This window comes from Paramormyrops kingsleyae, chromosome 6 (assembly GCF_048594095.1).
Source record: "Paramormyrops kingsleyae isolate MSU_618 chromosome 6, PKINGS_0.4, whole genome shotgun sequence".
Taxonomy (NCBI): Eukaryota; Metazoa; Chordata; class Actinopteri; order Osteoglossiformes; family Mormyridae; genus Paramormyrops; species Paramormyrops kingsleyae.
Window position 1 is genome coordinate 32178889 of NC_132802.1, and position 27619 is coordinate 32206507.

General features: G+C 39.9%; 1 protein-coding gene across 5 annotated transcripts in view; it reads right to left on the bottom strand.

Moving 5' to 3' along the window:
* Positions 1-26737, bottom strand: part of mbd1a (methyl-CpG binding domain protein 1a) — a 61808-nt gene extending 35071 nt beyond the window's left edge. Inside the window, exons 1-4 of one of the 5 annotated variants that reach the window (XM_072713058.1) lie at positions 26508-26737; positions 9997-10058; positions 1807-2532; positions 773-910 (exon numbers count right to left, since the gene is read on the bottom strand). In XM_072713058.1, the coding sequence (XP_072569159.1) occupies positions 773-910; positions 1807-2273 (605 nt within the window). In that variant the 5' untranslated portion in view covers positions 2274-2532; positions 9997-10058; positions 26508-26737. Of the gene's footprint in view, positions 1-772; positions 911-1806; positions 2533-5131; positions 5871-9996; positions 10059-26507 lie in introns of those variants that run through there. The other 4 variants (XM_072713055.1, XM_072713059.1, XM_072713056.1 and 1 more) reach the window with 4 other exon arrangements.
* Between the last annotated feature and the right edge of the window lie 882 nt (positions 26738-27619).

Consider the following 27619-nt stretch of genomic DNA (forward strand, 5'->3'; position numbering starts at 1 on the left):
CACCGATTTTTAACCGATTCGCTATTTATCGTTACATCCCTACTACAGAACCAAAATTAAAATAAAATAAAAAAAGCACACAAGCATAACTAAATTCCCTTTCCCAGCTGCTGTGCTTGTTTAGCAGCAAGCTTCTGTTCTCCTGTCTTCTGACATCATTATGCCATTTTCAGCGCTGAGCGGACAATCAGGTGATGCCAAAAAATGAGGTCACACTTGGTGCTACATCATCCCACGCCTGCTTCATCTCGAAAGGGTTAGGTGGAACAGTGCTGCTCCCGCAGCACGAGCACATCTGTTTCACCAGGCGAAGACTGATCTGGTTTGCTGGGCAAACACGCCATTGTAATAGCAATCTGCTGTAACTCATGCACTCCTGCCTTTCAAAGGGGAGGTGATGTACCATTCTGATTGGTTTATTGCATGTTACTTGCAAAACACACCTCTGAATAATTTAGTTAGGATAACCGTTTTGCGCCTGGCATTGGCAAAAAGTCTTTTTTTCGCCGTCAAAATAGCTGAATGGATTTGGACATGCCGATAAATATTAGCTGCGCCTTGCGTTCTACGCTTTGTGTTAGATCATCAAAATAGAGCCCTCGGTGTATGGAAAAACTTTGGACTGGTAGTGTACCTTGTTCTGTCTGTGATCCCCCAAGCGTGCAATGCAGTCTGGCACAGAAAAATGTATCGTAATACTACCGTACTGGCAACCCTTGTGACCTTGGAATTGTGAGTGGATGCATGTGCCCTTGTGTGCGTGTGTGTGTACCTTTTGTAATATGTGTCTGTCTTGCCTACACTGAAACCTGATCGTCGGAAGACTTCTTTGCGTTTCCAGCCTTCTCCCAGCACAGGCCAGTCCAACCAGTCGCCGTCTACATCAGTACCCCGCCGCCTGCGTCGGAACCTGTCACGCAAGGACAGAAATGGCCATTTAATTTGATACGCTCAGTCCTTCATTAAGCCAAAAATACATTCAAATTACTACAAATATCATACATATAAATTCTTTAAGGACTTTCACACTTTCTTACTGCAGCCGAGATCACAGACAGGTCAAGTTGTTTACTGCCACAATCGGTTATCATCAGATAATCTTGCATTATACCATAATCACATTTTAATAAGCACCATTAATGGTTTTAATTATTGTAAAAGGTAGCCTATTTGAAGGACACCACTGATAATTTGGGAAATTCACGTTTCATAAGGCATTGCAGTCTGCTCATTGTAAAAGATCTACGATCAACCTGCTTGTGCATTCTGAATGTGTCTTGCCATCCTACATTTTATACAAAATAGGAAAAAAATGTAAAAGGCGTGTGTGATATGAGCCTACACACATACATTTCCTTGATCACACCCACCTGAGATGTGGATCAAACATGGCTTATTAACTGACATGAATCTGACCACCCTGATTGATACACTTACACTGCTTAACAGCTCATTATCTATCCATCCAACTACTTATCCAGCACATGTTCACAGTAATTAGCTAAACATATGTATTATGCTTGTGTGTGAAACATTATTTAGCAGGCTAAATCTGTTGCTACTTTGATAGTATTACTACATTTAAATGGCTGACATTTACAGCTACCAGTGAAGCTCAATATTGATTTTTTTCTCCTCAAACAATCACACTCAGACACCTCCTATCTAACGTAGCTGTCTGATAAATAAGATTATGTAGGACAAATCTAAAATAATAAGAAAGCAAATAAGCCATTCAAACTAAAAACAGAAAAAAATCTTTGTACCATACAGGAATCAAATAAGCACTTCAGGACATCTACTTACCGGCCATTGCTGTTCATTTTCAGGGCATTCTTTTTGTCCTTGATCACAGTCTGCCTTTTTCCATTTACCTGCCTCCGTCGTCTAAGTGGGTTCACCTTCCACATTTGGTTGTCAAGCTCTTCGGCATCGTCGTCTTCCTCCAGGGGCTCCAGCCAGTCTCTGGGAGGCTGATGCAGGGCATTCGATTCACCGCCCACGGGGTCTCCTGATTCTGCTCCCGCATCCTCCTTGTGGTTGAGGGGCCCGATATCCATGACCTCTGTACCTATGGAAGGCAGCTGGCTCCCAAGAAGGACAGATTCCCCCAAGCTCCTCTCCATGCCGTTACATGACACCTGCACTCCCTTATCTCGCGCTACTGCTGCTACATTGCACACCTGCCCAAGTGCTGTTGAATCTTCTCCTCCCATAGTTTCTTCTCCAAGGCCATTCTCCTTCATAGATTGCGCTGAGAATGCCTCATTCATTTCCAGTTTCCTGTTTCTGCCGTGATGGTCTCCAAGGTCTTGGATAGACTCATAAATCCTCAGGACCCTATCTTCTCTGATGCCTCTCCAGCGATTCACAAGTCCCCTAAGCCCTTCATCTATACTAAAGACGGTGCTTTTGGCATTCAGTTTACATTTAGAGTATGTAACAAAGTCTTGAGTTGTTTGGTTATATGTGCTCTTAAGGATTTTCTTTCCATAACGCCGGCAAAATCCTGAAGGAAGGAAAATATCAAGCCTGAAAGGGAAAGAAGCAATAAATAAAGTACACTTAATGCAGTAAGACGACACAAATCCACAGCTGAATATTCACTACCAGTCTGATACATGGACACACCGGATTAAATGGCTATTTTTATTAACAGTAATTACATTATAAGCTAAAAGGCTGTTCAGTGTTTTTTCCCCCCAAGACAATCAAAAATAGTAACATTGATGCCCACTACAGAAGGATACTGCAATGGCACAGAGTCATAATGTAGATCATTTTAGATTTTCTTTGTGAAAACACAAAAAAGTGTAAAGATCTATAATGATGAATTGATTACCAAGACTGTAATATCATAATCAATTTATTTTTGGGGCCAAAATCCTCCTTAAAACATTCTAGTTTTGGGCTGCAAGCTCTCGCCCTGGAGGTAGATGTGCAAAGTAGCAGAGCTGACATGTGAATTTCTGAAATGTGGGATGGCAGGGGGAGAGTCATTTATATTCGTAAAGCAAGTGCTATGTGAAAATCTTTGGGCTGCTTTGGCCCTATTCACACTTGGTATTAACATGAATCCTGGGTGATCCAATCACAAGCGGACAGCGCTAACTACGTCACTTCACACTCGGTATTAACATGTGTCTCGACTGATGGCTTTTAATTGGATGCCACTTTCCCGAACCTTATTTAAATAAGCACATAAATCACTTCCGTATGCAGGAATCTGCTGAACATTAAAAGAAGAATAAATCAATTTCTACATTCCAGGGTAGCCAAACGGCCTAAGATGTTTGTAATAATTGCCATATCACTCAAAAATAAAGAAATACATCTATAATTAATTAATTAATCAATAGATAAATTAACATTTCAATAATTAACGTGCCCTTTTATTTTTAAATAATTCCACTAAGGGTATTATAATTCTTAACGTTCACCTTTAAAGTTTACGTATAATGTTGAAAATGTATGACTGGGACTGAATTCCTGACCGGGAGTTCAAGCCCCAGGACAGCCTAATATAAAACTATATAAATACTATTATATGTTTCTATTAACATATCCATTATTTAGGCTATTGAATGTGCATTCTTACCTACACGCTTTAATTTTGCATTTATGTAATTTTCACTGGCACATTTCACCAATATTAATAATGCATGGAACAGCTTTGACATAAATAAGGAAGCTTTATCAAAGTGTGCAATAAATATATGACACTTTGACAACGTTTCTATGCAAATGGGTCGCGATAGTCCGACATTAAGCAAACTTCAATAGAAAAACTAATTTTTTGGTGATGTAGAAAAAAAAAAAGCATCGTTGTTCACAATGCAGTTTACTACACAGTGGCTTATTCTGCACTGACATACGTTCTGATATGTCATATGTCAAATATGGATTGCGTGTTTAATGCGTACATACGTATGTACTTCTGCCCACACAAGGCCGTCAGTTGAGTAGGCGGTCCTTCAATTCGGCCCGGGACACATTTGTGTTCACACTGCTATAAGAATATGGCCATATGCATCCAAGACCACCTCCGAATGTGGTTTGAGTGACCGGATCTCGATGCGTTTTGGGTACGTTCACACCTGTATTTAGTAGAGGTCGACCGATATTGAATTTTACCGATACCGATAGCTAGGTTGGTCCGTACTTGCCGATAACCGATTAATTAACCGATAGTTTTTAAAATGGATACTGGATTAAAAAAAAAAAAAACTAAATTAAAACACAACACTACATGTAAAATAGTACTAAACTTTATTACAAAAACCAAACAAAAAAACAGTACTGAATCATGAAAATGTGCTATATGAAATAAATATGAATATATTAATAAATATTGAGGTAAATTAAAGACATGCTTTCAAACTTCGAACACTCCAAATAAATAAATAAAAAAGTTACATACAAAATGAATTATAATAATAATTATATAATTATATAATATTATAATTATATATAATATTAATTATATAAATGTATATTATATGTGTAGTCTCCCACTATATTTGCTTCTATTTTGAAATAGGCAGAGGTTGACCAAACTGTTTGTGTAATCTGTTAACAACGCTCATTATATACCCGTCTTTTTAGGCAAGAACCAGATAATGAGTGTCACGTCATGAAATGGTTTTAATACGAAGGGAGCTGTATTACGTGATAACAAATTTAATAAAAACATCGTAAGTTAGGCCTATAATAGTAATGATTTCATTTCAAACAACAAATATATTATATAGAGAAGGTGAGCAAAGTATCAACAGAGCTTTTTGAAACTCCGAATCAGTAAAACACTGCGTCGCAAAAAGATTCACTGTTTCGAAGCGCTCCAGTCGGATCCCCCCATCCCCCCGGCAAATCGCACCCTGTGCCTGAAGATAAAAAGAACTGAAATCAAATGCATTCCTGATGGTAACAATCATGACATTAAACATTTGGGTCGGACTTGCGTGTATTTTTGCCACATTATTTTAACCGCTTGATGTACTGCTAATGTTAGCGTCCTCTCAGCCTTGTCGACAAACATACTGCTGTTCTTTCTCCAATGCAGAATCTAATCAACAAATTAATTACTTTATATTGAGATGAAAACATGTACTGTAGTGTACTGTATACATACCTTTTCGCTGTCTGTGTTTTAAACGTGCATTTGAAGTGTCAGCGTTGTCCGTGCACCGCGCTCTCTCCAGGCAGCTTGCGCTCTCCTTGCAACTAACAGTATCACGTGTCAAAACAAAAGCATGTGCTTTACAGCGATTTTCGCCTATAGAGGCGGCTCTTGCCATAGATATACATGTTGGCTCTCGCACTGTATAAGGACAACGGACCGTTCTCAGCCGCTTCAGCTCTGACGCAACCCGGAAAAACTATCGGCGTGGATTTTTGCCGATAACCGATAGTTCCGGGAATCAACTATCGGTGCCGATTAATCGGCAAAACCGATACATCGGTCGACCTCTAGTATTTAGCGCTGTCCACTTGTAATCGGATCACCCAGGACGCATGCTAATACCAGGTGTGAACAAGGCCTTTGATGATCTTTACATGATGATGCTTTTGGGATACACAGCTCTTTTGCAGTGCCAAAGATGCATTCTTTTTGCTAGCTATGATAGCAATGGGCTGTATTACGTTGACATCATTGTCCAAAGTGGCATAAATGAAAATGAGGTGGCAGCCATTTTACCGGGGAAGTGACAAGAGTAGCAAGGAAAACCCAAATCTAGGCTTCCTCCCTATCTTTGGTTTGTGAAAATCAAGGCAAAGAAAACGGAGAATTATTGGAAAGATGACGGAAAGCTTGGCTAAAAGCCATCAGTCGAAAGAATTGAAGGACGGTACTGTTAAGAAGTGGCACGTTGTGTTCTGAGTTTTCTTAAGAACATAAGAAATTTACAAACGAGAGGAGGCCATTCGGCCCATCAAGCTCGTTTGGGGAGAACTTAACTAATAGTTCAGAGTTGTTAAAATGTTATCTAGCTCTGATTTAAAGGAACCCAGGGTTTTAGCTTCCACTACACTAGCAAGACTATTCCATACTCTAACTACACGCTGTGTAAAGTGCTTCCTCAATTTTTTTATTTTTTTTTATGTTCTCCCGCTAATTTCCACGTATGGCCACGAGTTCTAGTACTTAAACTAATATTGAAATAGCCATTTGGCTAGTTTGACTCATTTTTTGGAGAAATGGGGGGTATTTCATTTGGGGGTGGTGGAGGGGTGGCTTGGAGTCATGGCGTTTTTCTTGCCCCAAGCGAGCTCGATGGGCCGAATGGCCTCCTCTCATTTGTATAGTTCTTATGTTCTTAACAGCATCCAGACCTGTTAGAATCTTATAGACCTGGATCATGTCCCCCCTTAGTCTCCTTTGCTCAAGGCAAAACAGATTCAGCTCAGCTAACCTCTTCTCATAAGACATTCCTCTAAGACCAGGAATCATTCTTGTAGCCCTCCGTTGCACCTTTTCTAAGGCAGCAATGTCCTTCTTAAGGTATGGTAACCAAACCTGCACACAGTATTCTAGATGGGGTCTTACCAAGGAATTGTATAATCGTAACATCACCTCCCTTGACTTAAACTCCACACACCTAGAGATATAACCCAACATTCTATTGACCGTTTTTACTGCTTCCCCACACTGGTGAGAGTGGGACATGGAAGCATCAACAAGATCTTTCTCATAATCAGCTACCTTTATTTCAGTGGAACCCATAAAATATCTGTACTTTTATATTTCTGCTCCCTGCATGGATTACCTTACATTTATCTGTGTAAAATTTCATCTGCCAAGTATCAGCCCAGTTGCTAATTAAATCCAGATCCTGTTGTAGCCTCTTTGCTGATAGATCAGTATCTGCTACACCACCTACCTTGGTGTCGTCTGGAAATTTAACCAGTTTACTGTATGTATTGGTGTCAATGTCATTAATGTAAATTAAGAACAATAGTGGTCCTAAAATTGAACCCTGCGGTACCCCACTATGAACGCAGGCCCACTGTGACATTGTGCCTCTAATAACTACTCGCTGCTTCCTGTCAGTTAACCAGTTTTCGATCCAAGCTGCCAAAGTTCCTAAAATCCCTGCAGCTTTAAGCTTTAGCAAGAGCCGTTTGTGGGGGACAACATCAAAGGCCTTCTGGAAATCTAAGTAGATCACATCGTAGGCCTTTTTGTGATCAATTTCACTTGTACCTTCCTCAAAGAACTCAAGTAGATTCAATAAACAGGATCTACCTCTCCTAAATCCATGTTGGCTATCCCTCAGAATGTTATTTACATCCAGGTTATCTACCATTTTCACTTGGATTATAGTTTCCATTATGTTTCTAGTTATGCAAGGTAAACTTATTGGCCTATAGTTTGATGGATTACTTCTATCCCCTTTTTTGAATATGGGTGTTATATTAGCATGCTTCCAATCTGAAGGTACCGCACCCACAGATAACGATTTCTGGAATATTAAAGTTAAAGGTTGGCTAATAACATCCCTCATCTCTTTTAAAACTATAGGTAAGATGCCATCAGGGCCCTGCGATTTATTTATTTTGAGTTTAGCTAGGCTTAGTACCACATCAGCCTCAGTTATACATATACTGGTCATAGACGACGCTGTATTCGTACTAATTGGTGGTAAGTTACTCGTGTTCTCTACTGTGAACACCCATGAAAAATAATCATTAAACTCATTTACTAAATCAATTTAATTTTCAATTATAAGGCCCTTACTGTCCGGCAAATTAGTGATTTCAGCTTTTAGAGCTCTTTTGGAGTTAAAATATTGGAAGAAACTTTTATTGTCATCCTTAGCCTCCAATGCAATTTTTCTTTCTACATCCCTCTTAGACAGTCTAATGTTATTTTTTAACTCTACCTGTAGACTTATACTCCTGCTTAATTTTGAAATCATCAAAACAGCAGAGCTAAACACACAGCTGTTGAAAAAAAATGGAGATGATTGCCTTAGATAATCAGTAATTTTCCGTACCGAAGGACGAGGGGCATCGCTGGCTCATTCATCACTCTGAAGTGGTCTCGAAACTATTGACTCATGACGTTTAAAATTCGTTCTGAAATCTGACCAGCAAAATTACTTTTCATTTCCCACCAAATGAAAAAAACAATGTACTGTCACTTAACTAATCTTTGTCGGCAAGCTTCACCGCGGGCACCCCCTCGCAGACAGTTAGGTTGTTAGCTGGTTATCGATATTGGTGATATTAGACAAAAATATATCAGTGCGCTGTATCAGTTAAAATTTCAACATTGGCACACTACTTGTTAGCATAGGTGAAAGCAGCCTTTATGTGTTTTTTGTACATTTCAGTAGTTGGCCTTTTCTAGAATTTACACTGGCTTGTTCTCCCGGTTAATTAAAAATGAATGTTCTAAGATCCTACTTTTTTTATTATCTATTAATAACGTGTCATTAAGTTTCCATGGTCATATTTGTGAATATTTCTCATTATAAAAGGCTTGAAGTAAGGTTATTAAATTAGTTTGATAATCAATTAATGAAATCAAATCACTCCCTATATAACAGTTCCTGAAGCATCGATTCGAATCGCCTTGGGACCAACGATACACACACACACACACACACACACACACACACACACACACACACACACACACACACACACACACACACACACACACACACAGGCTGATACGACCTAAAATCAAGATCACAGTATTTTTGCTTTTTTACTTCGATAACAATAAAATCTTTTTTTTTTTACCTTGTGACATTTAGAATATTATCACAGAATTGTCAGTATTACAGTACACATAAAATTGTTTTATTAAAGCAGGGACTGCCCAACCCTCCTCATATCTCTGTGTAGGACATAATTCATGAAGACAAAATGAAACAACGTAAAACTAGTACAAACATTATCGAACATTTTAAGAAAACTATAACTAAAATATTTGTTTTGCTTAAACAAATGGAAATTACAATAGTAACAGAAATTTCACATCATATAGCATCTGGCTAGCTGAAATATGACCAAACAATCAATAGTGTTTCATTTTCTAAACACCAAATCTTCATCCTTGCCAGATTGGAGTTCAGCATCAGAACTTAAACAGCACTTTTCCACTGCCATACAGGAACCAAGCCAAACCGCAAAGAGAGAATAGTTACAGCATGGTCTCAGCTCTATTTAGTTTTCCACTGCAGAAGAGATAGCTCGGTAAAGGCGTTGCCAGGTTTGGAAAGCAACAGTAAGGTAAAACTAAAGAGATGCTTATTTACAGTTCACATGCTTATTTACAGTTCACATCATGATTTACTATGTGCTGATTTCTGCTAGCAAGTCTATGGAATTACAGTCTTATGTTAGCATCAAACGCTAGCGGTATTAGCATTCACCTGCGTACATTTGCATTATGAATGCATTCCATTCGGTTGTTCTATCGTAATAGTACAGTACTTTAAGTAGATGGTTGGAAATGTTCAAGTTCTGAGTTATCGGGAATGCATCAATACATCACAATGGATGATACTACTAATGAACACAAACAGTTTTAGTTTTTTCCAGAATTTCCAAATTTTACGTTACTCTTTTCCTGGTTTAGTTTACCAAAATTTGGACACAGCTTGTAAATTTTGCATATGTTTAATGTTATATGTAAGCTGCTTTAAATGTTTTTGCTAAACCTGTATTTCTAATTTTCCCGCCATTTGTGAAAAATAGCTTTAAAAAAATTAATAGCAAAATCGTTACAAATTAGGAATCTGCCCCAAGTGTGCAGCATTTGGATGTCAAGTCTCATTAAATGTTCATAAAATTCATTCTTACGGTAAAGACCCTGGCAATAATTACAGCAGAAAATCATTAAGCTATCACTTCTAGAAAAGAACACATCTGGCACACACATCTGGCCCCTTCTCAAACTGGGGATCTTATAAACACTAAAATATGAGCCAAAATCAACTCAAACTAACAGTAATAATGGTAGGGAAATGATAGACACTTAACCTTTTCTTAAGGGTCTTTCTTCTCTCCTGGAACAGTGGAATCACTTTGTGTAGAACACCATTCTGGAGGGCAAGAAAAAGATCAAAATTTCCTTCCAATAAATACAAAATGGAAAAAATATTGCTATTGATTATTCATAATTCTATGCACTTAACACCATGAGATAAACCTGTTTAAAACTACAGTAACAATTAACCAAAATTATGAAAGAGAATTTCTCTACTAAGCAAGCAGAATTTTTTGCATAATAACCAGAAATAACATGAATAATCAGCAAGGCCAAAATTGACTTACATTGTTTTAACATTAGGTGATATTTAAGTTTGTAATATTGTTATGTTTACACAAAGGTTTAATGCTCATCTCTTCCAATTCCAAGCATTTTAGAGTGAGGCTAAAAACCAGAGTGGGTCAAGATAGAACTTATATTTAGCGGATGGAGTTTGGCGAGGGAAACCAGGTTGCCACGGTGACAATATTGCAGTATGCAGTACAAGCCGAGGGACAGAGGGAGACCCAAAAAAAAAATGAAGCGGAATTAAAGAACTGCAATGCAGCGATTTGATTACAACAGTCCAGCGCCATTTTGAAAGCTTAAACTGAAATACGTTTAAAATAAATAAAAGAATTTAGAGTTCACAAACTGAGAACATAACAAATCACATAATGAAAATGCGGACATTTATTGACCATATACTCACTAGCTAGAATTTATATTTGTTGGCTTTTCTATTTGGCACATCCAGTATACAGTAAATTTGTTATTCCATTACATTAACTAGCTTAAATACACAAGACCCAGTTTAGTTCTTCTTCTTCTTGATTCCTTTAAGTGTGACACAATTGGATGGCTTTACTGTGAAATATCAAGCGACAGGGGTGCTATCACTACCAGATAGAGCTGTACCACCAACTGATCTATATTTGCTGTGTTTTCAAATTAGCAATCATGCATTCAGGTTCTGATACCATTATTACACATTATTATACAATGTTATTAATATCGCTGCAAACAACTGATATTCCAGTACATCCATTAAAGTACAGCATATTATATATGATTGCCTATAAGAATTTTACCTATAAATAGGTAAAATACAGTTATACTAATCATAAAACGTAAGGGGTATGGTTTGTTTTTCTTCCTATCTGACAGAACACATTCAATAAAATTATACTGAACAGACAATTTAACAGAACAAGACTAGGAACTAATTCCCCTTGCTACATTTAACATGTTAATTAAGCAGCTCCCTGTAATGTAACGCAAGATCCGAATCATCTCCATCTGTACAAAGGATGCTCAATGTGAGCCAAACCATGTGAACTCAATATTACTATAGCGCTCCTGAATTCTTGCAATCTAGTTACTGCCAATTACTTGCAAGGCAAATACAGAATGTAACTTTTTGTATAATTTGAATATATTTAACACCGATACACACAATTTCTTCATGTATTTAATAATCCCCCAGCAGTAATCATCCAGAGAGCAAAGTTGCATGGCTTAGTTAAGCCATGCAACATTTCACTGTCAGTGCAATTTCACACCCAGTAAAATTGCCTATGTTCATCTGGTTGACTGCTAAGAAATAAATGGCATTTCTTGTATTTTTCTAGTTTATGTCAGTTTAAAATTATGAACAGTAAGAAAGGAAGAGTTACTGGCAGCACCATTACCAGCTTTAGAAGCTTGAGGAACAATAATGAGAGTTTTGCATGCAACCAAATACACTAGAGATCCTCAACTGCTTCATGATGTCACTTTTACTGCATTGGTAGATCACACAGTACTGTTGTATTTATTGCAAGAACTACAGATTTGCTTTTATTGTAATCTGAATTAGTTTTTTTCCTATGTATACATAGAGCTTTATGGTAACTTGAAGATTTTTCATAGGCTGTGTAAGTGGCGCCTTTCAAACCTTCCAGGTACATTATCAAATTTGAAATTCTTGTCTTGTACCTCTATACTGCAAACCTTGTTCTCTGCCTTTACTATGAACGGTGCATTTGTATACAAATTGCACCCCACAACTACATCAAAATCACCTCCAGAACCTAACCAGTCATCCATCCAGATAAATACAGATACAATTGGTTTTGGATGAACTGAACTGTCAGCGCTGTCACTCTAATTCCACAGGGGGGGGGGGGGGGGGTGGTGAAGCTAGAGTGCTGACGTTTCAGGGACCCCCCATTCCCATTCGCACCTGACTCTCCCTCCTACTTATGCTGCCATAGCCGTATCTGCTGGAGCTTACATACTGAATTCATCTAACTGTTTGCACTGCCTCTAGTCTCCCCTACTTCAGCTAATGAGCTTCCCCGCCCCCCCCATCCCTCCTGGGGTGTGTTGCCTGGAGACCCGAAAATATCAAGATATTCTTCCTACCCTGCTGCCGGCGACACCTAGACTACCTGTGACATCCTTCTGGCTGGCCCGCCCTTTTATGTGATGTCACTCCTTCCTTCCCTGCTGCTGTACCACTGTTCATCCTGCCATCAGAAGAAGCAGAAGCACCTGCCTGCCGTCATTTGCCTGTCCCCGCATTGAGACTTCAATTGAGCCTGCATTCCCACCTGCCTCTCCCTCCTACTTATGCTGCCATAGCCATATCTGCTGGAGCTTGCACATTGCACTTCATATTGCACTCATCTAACTTTTAGCACTGCCTATAGTCTCCCTTACTTTGACTAATTGCATTTATTTCCACCACCTTCTGGGGGGTGCTGCCTGGAGCCCTCAATCTATCAAGATGTCCAGCACACCCTGCAACATGTGACGTCACCACTACCAATGACGTCCGTGCATCCAGCTCGCCGTTCTGCCTGTGTCATCTTCCTTGTATGACCCGCTCCCTGCCTTCTGGCTGCCTGGCGATTGGAGGGAGTGGTGGCACCGGCTTGTCATCTCCCCCCTGCTCCCCGTTTGTGTTTCAGATTTAACTGTATTTGACTCTCCCTGCCGGCCCCTGGAGGATGGGCTCCCCCTTTGAGTCTGGTCCCTCCCAAGGTTTCTTCCTTCTGGGGAGTTTTTCCTTGCCACTGTCGCCTATGGCTTACTCACTGGGGGCTTTGGGTGGGGATGCTGTAAAGCGCTTTGGGACAATGTCATGTTGTGATAATGCGCTATACAAAAATAAATTTTGTTGTTGTTGTTGTTGTTGAGACTCAAATCTTAAAATCCTAATTGATACAATCCAAATTTGATCATTTTGTTCATTTGACTTCCTCTGCCGGCCCCTGGAGGATGGGCTCCCCCAAGGCACCTTCCTTCTAGGGAGTTTTTCCTTGCCACAGTCACCTCTGGCTTGCTCACTGAGGGCTTTGGAGAGGAATAACGTAAAGTCATTTGAGACAATGAAATGTTGCAAAAATGTGCTATACCAATAAAACTGAATTGAATTGAATGTTCAAATAGTAATTAGTAGTGGTCAGTGCAATTTCACACCCAGTAAAATTCCCTATGTTCATCTAGTTGGTAATGTTTTAATTTTCAAAATTTTTTAAAAAGTTGATTTAATTATATATTGAATTAATTTAACTATATAGGAGGTTTCCAGTTACTCCGGTTTAATTAGCAGATCCTAAATTTTACCATTTAATCATAAATCCAGTACTTTTAGGTCTGGTGTGAAGGAACTTGGCTGGCCTGCACAGGGCCCTGACCTCAACCCCAAAGAACACCTTTGGGATGTATTAGAGTGAAGACTGCGAGCCAGACCTTCTCATCCAACATCAGTGCCCGACTTAGTGCTAGGTGGTATACCGGTTCATACCGAAAACCACTTTTTATTATTGTCACGATATGAATTCTCATACCGCAATACCGGTTTAAATTGCCTACACAACGTTTGCACGCACACACTCGCGCAGCCCCTCCCCTCCTCTCAATAGCCGCTGAACACATTCGCGCTGGTTAACACACACATACAGAGTTGGCCGAACATCCTCTTTAATGTTTTGGTAACTGAACAATTATTTTAAGAGCAAGCCTTATTTGTTCAATAATGTATTAATGTATCTGACCAATAATGTTTTTTTTTTCCTGTAGGTGAACAATTTCAACAAATTACACTCAGTAACAAAAAAAAAGTTAAGCACCCAGGCGGAGTGGTGGAAATGAAATGAATCTGCATGTGGTGAACAATCATGTGACCTCATCACAATGATTATAATATCATATCAAAAGGACAGCAGAGATGGAAATATGGGCATACTACTGGTCCCATGTCAGTAGGGTGTGGCACCGCCCTGAACCTGGATACATGCAGCGATACGGTGCGGAAAGGAGTCGTACAACTGTTGTATCCTTTCCTGCAGCAAGTAGACCCACAGCTGTTGTAAATGGCACTTGAGATCCTGCAGACTGGCACTGGGTTGACATCTGAGCTGATCCCACACATGTTCGATTGGGGAAAAACTGGGGGACCTGGCTGGCCAAGGGAGAACCTCAACATGAAGCAGGTAGTCCGTAGACACACGTGCCGTGTGTGGATGGGTGTTGTCTTGTTGAAAGACTGTACCAGGATGGCATCTCAGGAGGGGTAAGAAATGCGGATACAGGATGTCAATGACATAGCGCTGTGCCATCAGGGTCCCCCGAATCACTACCAGAGATGACCATGAAGCCAGGAGTAATGCTGGTGTGTCTCTCCACAACATTGGCAGGATTGGTCTTCTCCCCTCACCATGTGCACACATAATTGTCATCCATGGTAATGCAGAATCGAGATTCATCGCTGAACATGGTACAACGCCACTCGCCATCAGTCCATGCCTCCCAGTTACGACACCACTGCAAAAACAGCGGTATCTGCGCTGGTGTTAATGGCAGCCTATGCATGGGATGGTGAACCCGCAGTCTGGCTGAGACATACTGTGGGATGACATGGGGTGGTGTAGAGCGCCCGATACCTGTGTCCGAATGGTAGGCGCGGAGGTCATGGGGTTCTGTAATGCTTGGCACACAATACGACGATCCTCCCTTGGTGTGGTCTGTCTTGGGCGACTGGAACCTTCACGACATGTGTGGGTGCCCTCACGTGCACACTGGTTCCAACATCGGGCGACTGTGACATCTGCATGCCCCACATCGCGGGCGGTTACACGATACAAGCACCCAGCCTCATACAAACCCAAAATGCATCCCCTATCAAACTCTGTCAAGTGCTGGTAATGCTGCCTAATGCATCTATGAGGCATCCACTGTGGCTGGAGACTACGTGTACCAGCTACTTGAAAATCGAATCATATACATACCCATCGCTGGTCTGCATGTGTGCCAAATTACATCCAAAAAAGACCATTACTTCTGGGTGCTTAACTTTTTTGTCATGGAGTGAATAATCTGATTGAATATGCGATGAATCACACGATCGATCACTCCGAGTGATTAATCGTGGATTAAGAAAATCAACTGACAACCCTAGTAAAAAGATAAAACTTGAACTAACCACTGATGCCAGAAGTGTACTTATTCACCTGTTACCTGTGTTAATATGTATATTCATGGTAAAGTGGATACCCAACGAGTCAATATGCCAGAAAGGTACAGCATCCACAATACTGCCGACACTGCACCGATCCTGTCAACCAATCCCACCCCCTTCTACCCTCACTTGTGAACAAGTCCCAGAGATACACCACTTGAGGCAGAAACTTATCCCCCACCAGGAGAGGGCAATCCACCCTTTTCCAGTCAAGAACATGACCTCAGACTTGGAGGTGCCAATCCTCTTCCCAGCTGCCTCACACTCAACTGCAAACTGCCCCATGCTGCAGGTTACAGCCTAATGAAGCCAACAGGACTACATCGTCTGTAAAGAGCAAAGACGTGATCCTGAGGCCACTGAACTGAACCCCCTCCGCCCCTTGGCTATGCCTGTCCATAAATGTTATGAAGAGAATTGGTGACAAAGGGCAGCCCCGGCGGAGTACAGCACCCACTGGGAATGAGTGATTTACTACCGGCAATGCAAACCAAACTCACTCCATTTATATACCTGATGGCAGACTTGATGGCCTGCAAAAGAGGACCCAATACCCCTTACTCCTGAAGCATCCACCACAGGGCCCCCTGAGGGACACGAGCAAATGCCTTATCCAAGTCCACAAAACACATGTAGTCTGGTTGTAGCAGACTCCCACAAACCCTCCAATATCCTTATGAGGGTGAAGAGCTGACTCAGCGTTCTGCAACCAGGATGAAATCCGCATTGTTCCTCCTGTATCTAAGGTTTAACCAATGGAGGGACTCTCCTCTCCAGTACTCTGACATAAACCTTCCCAGGGAGGTTGAGGAGTGTGATACCCCTGAAGTTGGAATACATCTTTCGGTCCCCTTGCTTAAAGATCGGTACCACCCCCCCAGTCTGCCAATCTAAAGGTACTATCCCCAACCTCGATGCAATGTTGAAGAGGCATGTCAGCCAAGACAGCCTAACATCATCAAGAGTTTTCAAGAACTCAGGGTGAAGCTCATCCACCCATGGAGCCTTACCAACAATGAGTCTTTTGACTACTTCATTGACCTCAGCCCCAGTGATGAGTAAGTTGTCCTCCGAGTCTTCCAGCTCTACTGCCTACAAGAAAGGCATATCAGTGGGATTCAGGAGGTCCTTGAAATAATCCTTCCACCTCCTGACTATATCCCGATTTGAGGTCAACAGTTATCCATTCCTGCTGTAAACAGCATGGGTGAAGCCTTGCTTACGCCTCCCGAGTTGCCTGACTGTTTGCCAGAATCTATTTGAGATCAACAAAAAGACCTTCTCCATGGTCTCAAACTCTTCCCACATCAAAGTTTTTTGCCTCAGTAACGGCTAAAGCCAAATTCCGCTTAACCTGCCAGTACCTGTCAGTTGCTTCAGGAGTCCCAAAAGCTAACAGAGCTCAGATGGCCTCTTTCTTCAGCCTGACAGATCCTTTTACCACTGGTGTTCACCACCGGGTTGGGCTATTGCCACCATGACAGACAATAACAACCTTACAGCCACAGCTACACACCGCCGCTTCTGCAATGGAGACCTAGACAAGGACCTCCACCAGATGCTCCCAGCACACAATCACTATACGTTTGGGTCTACAAGGTCTATCCAGCATCTTCCCCCACCAACAGATCCAACTCACCACCAGGTAGTGAGCAGCTGACAGCTCAGCTCCTCTCTTCACTCATTTGTCCAAAACATGCAGACACAGATCCGATGATATGATTATAAAAACAATCATCAAACTATCCCCGAGTGTGCTCGATGCCCTTATGAACATCCTTATGCTCAAACATGGTGTTCATAATGGACACACCATGGTTAGCACAAAAATCCAATAACAGAGCAAATCCGTGTATCATTCGTTCATCCGTTTTTCAATATGAAACCAAAAAAAAACAAAAAACCAAAGAACAAAAAACAGAAAACCACTCGTATTTTCAGTTTTTGTTTCCAAAACCAAAACGACAAAACGGATAATTGCTCTTTTTCCGATTTCCCATTTTGTGCTCAAATCAAAAATGGAACAAACGGATAACGAGCGCTCATGTCCGATTTTGTTTTTTTCCCATTTGATACAAACACCGTGACCCGAAAATGACTGTACTGATAGTAAAACAAGCCCGAACAATACAACTGCGAGAAATAAAATTAGCTAGTTTTACCATCATGGCAGATTGGAGGATTGTGCAGATGTAGTGAAAGAACTTTTTGATAATGGGAAAATGCATAGTGAAATTTCCATCGCGCTGCAGCACTTAGGTGTTCAAACATGCTCAGAAATGTCAGTTTGACGGTTCTCCATTCAGCACCAACTACAGAGAAAAAGGCACGTGTCTGACACAGACTTGGAAACAGCCATTGTATCATCAATACATAAGGCATATTTTCACATTTCAATAATAACAGACACTATTTTTCATGCTAACGGTTTAATGAAATCTTAATTTTGTTCTTTTGAGTGTTGTTCACTTGTGTACCCTTGCAACCCGACTGCCTACAATATTGAAAACAAGTTTATATTAGGGATCATACAGCTGTGTAGCACTCTGGAGTCTTTGGTGTAGATTGTATTTAATTTCATAAAAGTTTGAGGTTGAAGCAGAAGCCTGATTATATTAAACTTATAGATACAATGCCATAAAGTGTCTCATTATACCATATAATGTTACTTGTAGTTTTATAAATAGCACATGTTACCATGAGTAACATTGTTTCATTTTCCAAGAAGCTCTCTTTAATATATGGTACTATTACTGTAACGCTAAATTTATGTTTTGACAGACGGGCTTGTCTTGTCATATTTATTAGCTTATGCTTTCGATCTATAAATAACTGATCACTTTTGATCTAAGGGAAGTAATCTTCTTCTGTATCCTATGAGGTTCATTCAAGTTTGCTGACAAGTTACATTAGAATTAGTTCATTCTCTGCCCTATTGGGTGTGAGATCTTTCGGCTCAAAATCATAGGCAGTCGGGTTGCAAGGGTACGCAAGTAAACATAACTTAAAAGAACAAAATTAAGATTTCATTAAACCATTAGCATGAAAAATAGTGTCTGTTAATGTTGAAATGTGAAAACATAAGGCTGTAATTTCATGTTGGTCGAAGTTTCCGCTTTTTAACAACTGTATACAGTACGTTATTTTCTATACAAATCAATTCAGGTGAAACAAAAAATGTACGTGTTCATGGTTGCAAACTCTTTCAGACTCTCACGCAAGAAATCTTACGGCAAAACTATATTCCATTCTGAACTTAAAATTAGCTGCATCAAAAACTTACGGCAGTTTGCAAACCCTACAGGCTATTTACAAGGTAATAAAACTTACATACATGTAAATGTGTGTGCAGAACAGAGAACAGAAAATCTCACTCCACGCAGCTGACAAAAGTTAATAGGCATTTTAATTGGATTGCAGTTTTCGACTGAAGCAATTTATCATTCCTTTGCTTTGTTACTCGGACAAATACAAAACGAATGATTAAACATTATATGTGTCTCTTTTTGTATGTTTTCTAAATAAGACCGCGTGCCCATACCCAACTGTAATAGCGATTCAAGCGATCTATTCTTTTAGTATTTATGTTAAAGTAAGACTTTTATTTTATTACTGTTGTGGGATTAATTTTTGGAAACACAAATTTAATATGCACAAAAACATATGACATAAACACGACTGTATTGTGGGTTTTATGGCTTTTTTGGAGGTCTGCTGCTATGAGAATTACTGAATGTCTCGTTGTTTTGATGAGTTAGCGATATACTAATGCTATTGCCTATTAACAAAAACCAAAGGTATGATACGCTGAAGTATATTTCAGGTGGTGTTTAAAAGGAGCTTACCGGTTCTATTGATAAGACCTTTCTGAAACAATCCCGGAACATGAAATAAGAAGGCAATTCAGTTATAGCTCAGTAGCGGAATCAGTATTTTTCCACACCGTGAATGTAACGTTTTCCTTGGGTTTCACGTGTTTGCTGTTTGTGGGACTATGCGCCTTCTTGGGCCACTTCTGATTGGGGAGCATGACTGGCACGCGAGAAGCACGGCGCTTGTGATTGGTGAGAATGACTGACACAGGGAGCACGGCATGAATTTGTAAAACTATTCTCACCGCAGTTTTAAACCCTGGGTCCGACGTGCTGTATAATGTATATCCTAAATCGCGATTTTTGCGACTTGCTAATCGCATTGTTTCAAATCGCGATTTCGATTTAAAATCGATAAATCATGCAGCCCTAGTGCAAATGGTCCTTTTGCACAATTAAATAAATACATAAATGGATGAATGAACTTATATACATGGGGTTAGCTACAATCAAGGCAAACAGTATTTATAAAACAAAGTTATACTCTAAGTGAAAGAACCAAGAGTTACTAACTCTTTGTCCACAAAACAACAAGGAATACTGTCAAACAAGTGACTTTATGTTGCATGATGGCTGAACTCAGGTTCTAAATGGTCCACCTGTTCGGAAAAGCAAAAAACTGTGAGATATGATTATATTCTCAGAAGAGCTGCCCACAACACACTTTGCCATCAGCTAGTGGACTGATACCGAAAACATCTGCTGAGCAAGGAGGCCGGTGATGGGAAAAAAAAAAAAAAAACTATATAAACTAGGGCTGTCGCTATCGATTATATCAATAATCGATTAATCTACCGATTAATCTGACGATTCATCAAGTAATCATTTATAATACAGTATAATATACAGTACATTGCAATTGGTGCACACTCAGTTACACATTTGGAAAATTAAGGCACTCCAATTAACTTAAGTTGCATGTTTTTGGGCAGTGGAAGGAAACCGAATCCGCGGAAAAAGCTACATGCACACAGTGCGAACATGCAAACAACACACATACAAAGCGGCGGCAGCGCCAACGTACCGCCCTGAGATGGTATTTCATGTACGTATGCAATTGTCACATTTTAAGGATCGCAATAGTCTGCTGTGATCAAACTCTCAATAAGTTGCGCTAAAACGTTTTTACTGCCATGGGAAATGAAATTTAGCAAGCTTGCAATTTTAATGATGGCTCCTTTTCAACATTATCTAGTACATGTTTAAAAAGTCTAAAGCCACTGCTTTTTCATGAGCTCTGCATGCACTCTCCGAGACAATCATAATCATTCACGTCCTTGCCGGTAGACTCACTGATAGCTCTTGTGGCGCGTTTGTGAGAAATTAAATGAAAGTAAGTGAAGATGGGAAAGGTGAAGAAGAACTGGCCATGAAAAGACATTCGCTTTCCATTATGTGGAAATATACTGTATTCCGTAGAGATACGATATTGAGCAGAAGTAAGTCTCATTCTCGCCAGTGCGGGGAAGCAATAAAAAAGGCCAATAGGATGTTGGGGTATATCTCCAGGTGTGTGGAGTTTAAGTCAAGGGAGGTAATGCTAAGATTATACAATTCCTTGGTGAGACCTCACCTAGAATATTGTGTACAGGTTTGGTCACCATATCTTAAAAAGGACATAGCGGCCTTAGAAAAGGTGCAGCGTAGGGCCACAAGAATGATTCCTGGTCTTAGAGGAATGTCATACGAGGAAAGGTTATTTGAGTTAAATCTGTTCAGCCTCAAGCAAAGGAGACTGAGGGGGGACATGATCCAGGTCTATAAGATTCTAACAGGTTTGGATGCTGTTCAACCGAATAGTTACTTCAGCATTAGTTCAAATACAAGAACTCGTGGCCATAGGTGGAAATTAGCGGGAGAACATTTCAAACTGGATTTAAGGAAGCACTTCTTTACACAGCGTGTAGTCAGAGTATGGAATAGTCTTCCTGATAACGTAGTGCAAGCTGAATCCTTGGGTTCCTTTAAATCAGAGCTAGATAAGATTTTAACAACTCTGAGCTATTAGTTAAGTTCTCCCCAAGCGAGCTCGATGGGCCGAATGGCCTCCTCTCGTTTGTATAGTTCTTATGATTTGTTAGCTTTGATTCCAGTCTGCTGACAACACAAGGCACCACAAACTTATTTGCCAGGTTCTATTGTTGGATAAGTTGTATTTGGCTCTATAGTTAATTTTCAACTCCTAAATAAATGCAAAACCTAAAATATTGCAATGTGAACTTTTCCAGTATAGCTCAGCCCTGACACACAATACGTCCACAATATAATTACTATGATTTTTTGTATCATGAAAAATGATGTGGCTAAGCCACCGGGCTAGCCTTCATTTTAGTGGCGATGATTTTGACGTACAGGAATTGTAAAAAGTAAATAAAGAAAAATTATAAAAGTGAAGACAGGCTAAATAGCACATATCTATAGCTAAGCTCACATTATTATCCATAAAACCTTAACGTCTACCTTTAACACGTACGAGTATTTACATTGTAGTCGTTCTGTGCTGATATTAAACTCCTGCTCTGGAGATACTGTCAGACTACTGCGTTTTCATTCACGCATGTAATGTTTTCGCTCTTTATTTAGATCCTAATTCTGTATGCGCCGTCCTACTTCCGCCGTATTCATGAGTAATCGATTAGTAATTTTTTAATCGATGCTTTTAAATAATCAACTAATCGAGTTTAATCGAGTAATCGTGACAGCTCTGATATAATTTTTGGAATATTCCTCAATAAAGTTTATCTTGCTCATCACAGTTTGGAAATCACTGACCTGTACAATGTTCCTGGGAAATTTTCAAAGATATCCACAGAATACTTTTAGACGGCAGATTGCTGTGTTTAACAGAAGTAGCTGCTGCCTCCATTTTGCCCTTGTTGCCCTCTATCGTGGAGTTCAATTTTGGGTGAAGATGTCCACCTTTTAAGATGCCAAACCACCACCTTTGACACCATGTTCAAAATCACTAATGCTTTGTTTCCAGCAACGTGGTGCCGGAGCTGGTGTCAGGCTTTTTCCCAATCCGGAACTGGTTCTGCACATTTCCGACACAAAAAACTGGCGCTAGTCCAGAAAAAAAATGGCTCCAGTATGGCAGCACAGAAAAGCTGGTCTCAGAATTTGGAACCGTAATGTCAGTGAAAGTAGCACAGGCTATCGTGTCCAAATCTTCAGCATACCTGGAAAACTATATCAGTTAAGAATTGAATTTAATACCAGCAGTTAAACAAATTGCCAGCTTATCAGTGGGAAAACGTTACATTTGTTTTCCACCGAAAAAAAACAAAAAAAACAAACATTGATCTGCTGGCCAGATTTACTAATGAATCATAAACATGGCGCAGTTCGAATAAATAAAATATTGCAGCACCCAAGTGGCAAGGAGATCATGAGGCGGACAGCAAATTAAAATTTTTAGCAAACTTTTATTGTGCGATCCTTGAAAGGATCAAGGTAAAACAGTGAGGGAGAATAAACCCACTTACACACAAAGACTGGGGCGAAAAACAGCTTTTACAGAGACAAAAACTGACACAGGGCATACAGACTAAGTGCTTTCATACTCTGAAAAGTGTAAGACTTAAAGGCTCTTTTTTTTCATTTTGGCAGCTTATAAAAACTTTAAATCTGCAAAGTATGTGTGGATTATCTTGACATTGTTGATGAATTATTCAAATATATTTTTTGTTCTTTAAATACCACGGGAAAAATGCCATTCGGTCCCATTATTTTCGAGAGAAGACCAACATTTCTAAGGCTGACATCTCCAAAACTAGGTAACTCCAAGCAGAACAGTCTATACGGATAGATAGCACTAATGCGAACTGCCGCTTTAACGTAACACCTTAAATGAATAAATATAAATAAACACACAAAATACTTAAAAATATTTAAAACTTAATATGTTGCCTGAGTTTCAACACATTGTGTTAGACACAAGCAGAGAAGTTAAGCATGTTACAAATGTCCCCTTGTTACAACTGTAGGTGTCCCCTACTTTGTAAATACAAGATTTGCAACTAACCTGAGGAAAGGCTGCTGTTACTATTATCAATGGCCTCCACAACCCAACTGTCTGCCCATCACTAGGGCCAGGGACACCCACACTAATGTGGTTGGCAGGGAGTCACACAAGATGTCAAACACGGTACATCCCTCTGATTTCAAGTGTATTACGTACGTCACCAGATGCTTCCTTAAATCTGACATGTTCCCCGCTTTACATGAAATTGTTTTTAAACATTTGTTGAATCCTTTTGCGTGAAATACAGTCACACTTCAGACCTTTTACCTATAGGCATTTTAATTGGATTTAAGGTAGCTACTAGCCAACGGTAGGCATCTGCTGATGTCAGAACAAGTGTCATGTTACCTAGTGAAAGCACATGAGGTACAGCAATGCTTGTTACAGGTGTACCAGACATCAAATATTTCATATGACAGCGCAGGCATTTAAGTGGCACCAAAATCAGTGTTGTATCACAGTCCAGTACATGACACACCTCTGCCATATTGGCACTGGGTTTCAGCACCCAGCCCTAAAGTCCAGCTCATACTTCACTTTTCCATGTGCACTTTCGGGCTGCTGACAGTCATGTGTGCGGCAGCTTGCGTTCATGCTATATTGCACCAGACCAGGGCCCATGTATTGCAACAAACAGAAATACAAGCACTGTAGTGAAACAAGTCAACTTTCATGAACGGTTTTAAAGTTACTAGTCAAGGCTTGGGCAATATTACAGTAACAAACAAAATGACTTGTACCACAGTATTTTAAAATCTTTATGACAAAATTAGCCAGGACCCTCACTCCCCTGCTAGGTAAATTTTATCACCAATATTTCAAAATTCCAGAATAGTGTTGTTTTTTACAATATCGTAAACCTCAGTATAATGTCTAGGCAGCATGAAAAATTAAAATATGCGGGTATTTCCAACCCCGCTCATATAGCTGCTCACCATAACTGCAACAACAACAACAGCTATTCTTCCTCTAGTGTTTCGTCGTTGACCTCTGATCTGTGAAAGTTGGAGCTGCCACCAAGTGGAAATACCTAATTAATTATCTTCCACGTTAGACATAAAAATTTGGGCTACAAGAGCGCCAACTGCAGCCATCCACAGGCAACCCCGATGATGAAATTTACATCACTTCCCCTCGTGCACAACTGAAACACATGCGGAAAAGATAAGTATAAATTGACCTTAATGCTCAGCTGAACAATTACTGAATCTCTTCATTCATTTGTAGATGCAGGATTCGTTTGGAAGAGTAGGCTGCATGCATTAACAAGCAGGTTAGAATTAGAATTTAGTGATCAGTGGTCATTGTCAACACACCACAGCACACAGTGCGCAACAACAAAATGTGTCCTCTGCATTTGACCCATATGTGACTTTTGTGACATAGCAGGGAGCAGCTAATTCAGCGCACGGGGAGCAGTGCTTGGGGGCTGTACCTTGCTCAGGGTACCTCAGTGGTGCCTTGCTGGTGGGGATTAGAACCTGCAATCTTTCAATTACAAGTGTGCTTCCCTAACCATCAAGCCACCACTGCCCAATCAAGTGGTCATTTAGTATTTGCAATATAATAATAACATATATTTAACTTGCAGATGTTGCATTGATTATCCATTTAAAACAAATGACATATTTAAAACAAACATTGAAACGAGAGAAAATTAAATTTAAGCTAATGAAATTAAATAAATGGGGTATAATGCACTGTGCCAGATGTTTCTTATAAAACTTAACTTATACAAGTAAAACAGTAAGAAAAAAAAAAGAAAAATCATATGATGAATTAAATATACATCAATCCTAAAATCATCACTCTACATCAATCTATATATACATTTCTTATACATTTCATGCGAAATGTAAACAGCCATGCTGAATCTGGGTTCTCCTCAGCTGGTACTAGCCCTTATGTAACAACTGGCTAACACAAAACCGTTTTGTCTGTGCCACTGTTTTTGACATGGTCACAAAACTGCCAGCAACCGTCCCCAATAATTTGTGACTATAACTTTGTCAGACAAATTATTGGGGCTATTTCATGTCAAATACTGTCTGTTTTTTTCTTTTATGTCACCATTCGAAACTCAACATTCTCAGTTGAACAGATTTAGAAGTCGGAAGGATTTACAATACTTATTTTTAGTATTTAATAATAACATTTACCATATCAGAAAGTGTACAGCTCTTAGAATTCTAAGAATACGCTATAAAAATACGCGCAACAATTATATCTCAATGTTTCGCAGAATATACGAAAAATTACGAAAAACAAACTTGGTTTATGATCATTTTAATATACATTTAGCACCAACGAAATTTTACATATGTGATGCGATTCTTCGTATGGTTATCCCCATAGAGATTAGTTACGTTTTACATGTATAAGGTTAATAAAACAAAGACTAATAAATGTGTCAACTTCCACCGTCACCGTTAAAGTCAGCAATCGGGACAATCTTCAGATCATACACAGTAACCTTGCGTTATTTAGGCTCATTACTTGCTTTGCATATGCATACTACAGTTATTACAGATCAATGATACAGTAAACAGTCCGCGACACCTAGGATAAAACTTAAGCTAAAACAACAAGTCACAAATAAAAGCAATACTCAATGCCCAACACAACATAAAGTCGTCATCAACGATTTTGAAGCTAACTCTCGCGATATTAATCATGTCCAAATAAATAATATTAAATCGGGTTAACCCCTTAAAAGGCACAGTACCCGGTACGCAAAACTGAACGCCGTCTCAATAACGCGACAAAGCACAACGTTCGTGTTCATCCGCCGGAAACTAGGTAGAGCAGTGTAACTAAATGTCTGGCATGCATGTACCCTCCCCCATCGTTCCCCACTCTTTTGGACTGTTTCTGTCCTCTTACGCTCGACGACAGGAAGAAGCGATACTGAAAACCGTCGGTAAAATGTTGCCCAGCTCACAAAAAATCGTGCAGCCATTTCTCTAGCTTTTCGCTCTCATCGTCTGCTTTAAAGCCGCTTTGACGTCACTGATCGCGAAGTGCGGTGCGAGCTCGGTGTCCCCACCGAAATGTTTTGTTCCCCGGTGCAGCAACAGAAGACATATGTGCATGAAAAGCGAGCAAGCCGTAGCTACTTACCGAAGACGTCTCCCTCCATCGGACTGTCCCTCCCTCGATCGCTCGCTCTCCTGCTGTCTCTGCACTGTTCGCCGACACGAAATGAAAAACTGAGCATGTGCGCTGCGCAGGGCTGCTGCGGGAGCTATAGGGTTTCAATTAACGCTAGCTGGAGTGAGCGGTCCATCCAATAGCTTTGCTCTCTAGCTACCGCCTTTCCGCTCCAAAACAGAATGTGCCTTCGACGTGGAACGAATCATTTTTATTGCAGGAGCGTTTTTGCTACTCCACGTGATTAAGTGTTGACTGTGATCGACGACAAGCACGTTAAACGCCAAAAACGCACTGTACTTAAGTTACATTTTTGTAATTTTCACCATTCACTGTTCTCATTTTATATGCAAAAGACGGTTAATTAAAAAAAGTTTGTTCGGGCTTTTGAAACAGTTTGTATTAAACAGTTAAAACTTGCCTTCAGTTAAAATGAATGTTTTCAGTGCCATAAATATTCTCTTCAAGCAATGATTTATCTATCAGTGGGTAAAGCGACTGAAAAAAATACATGACTAATTGTTATAAGTATCACATGTTGCTACCATTGCTTAAGAACAAATTAAATAAATAGATTTTATTCTCGGTTAGCGTAGCGACGATAACTCCGTTTCGCACCAGGGAAAATTACTGCATGGGCTGTATAGATGGTAAAGCACACGTAGCTTTAATCGCTATTGGACTTACATCGCTGTATTTTAAGTGGACTGTCACCAGTCATTTTCTAAAGTTGACTGAATTATAAAAACCCTCTTATTGGTCTCCTATCGACGAGAGTTCAGAGACTGTGTGTTTCTTCTACACCCTTTAAATATGTAGGATAGGACTATTGTTTTTTACTTAATGCTTCGGCCAATTAAGATGATATAATGAATGCTATGTTTTTGAAGACGATAAGCTAGCATGTTTATTGAAATTCTAAACTACCCATTTGAATCCAATTGGTATAGCATATGGCAAATTGAACCCCGCATACATTTTTATAATTAATTTCTTTGAGAATTCTATGATGGTTCTGTTGCAACTCAAGCATTTCATGATCAACAAGCAGTACTTATAGATAATGCATTTCTTAATGTTTA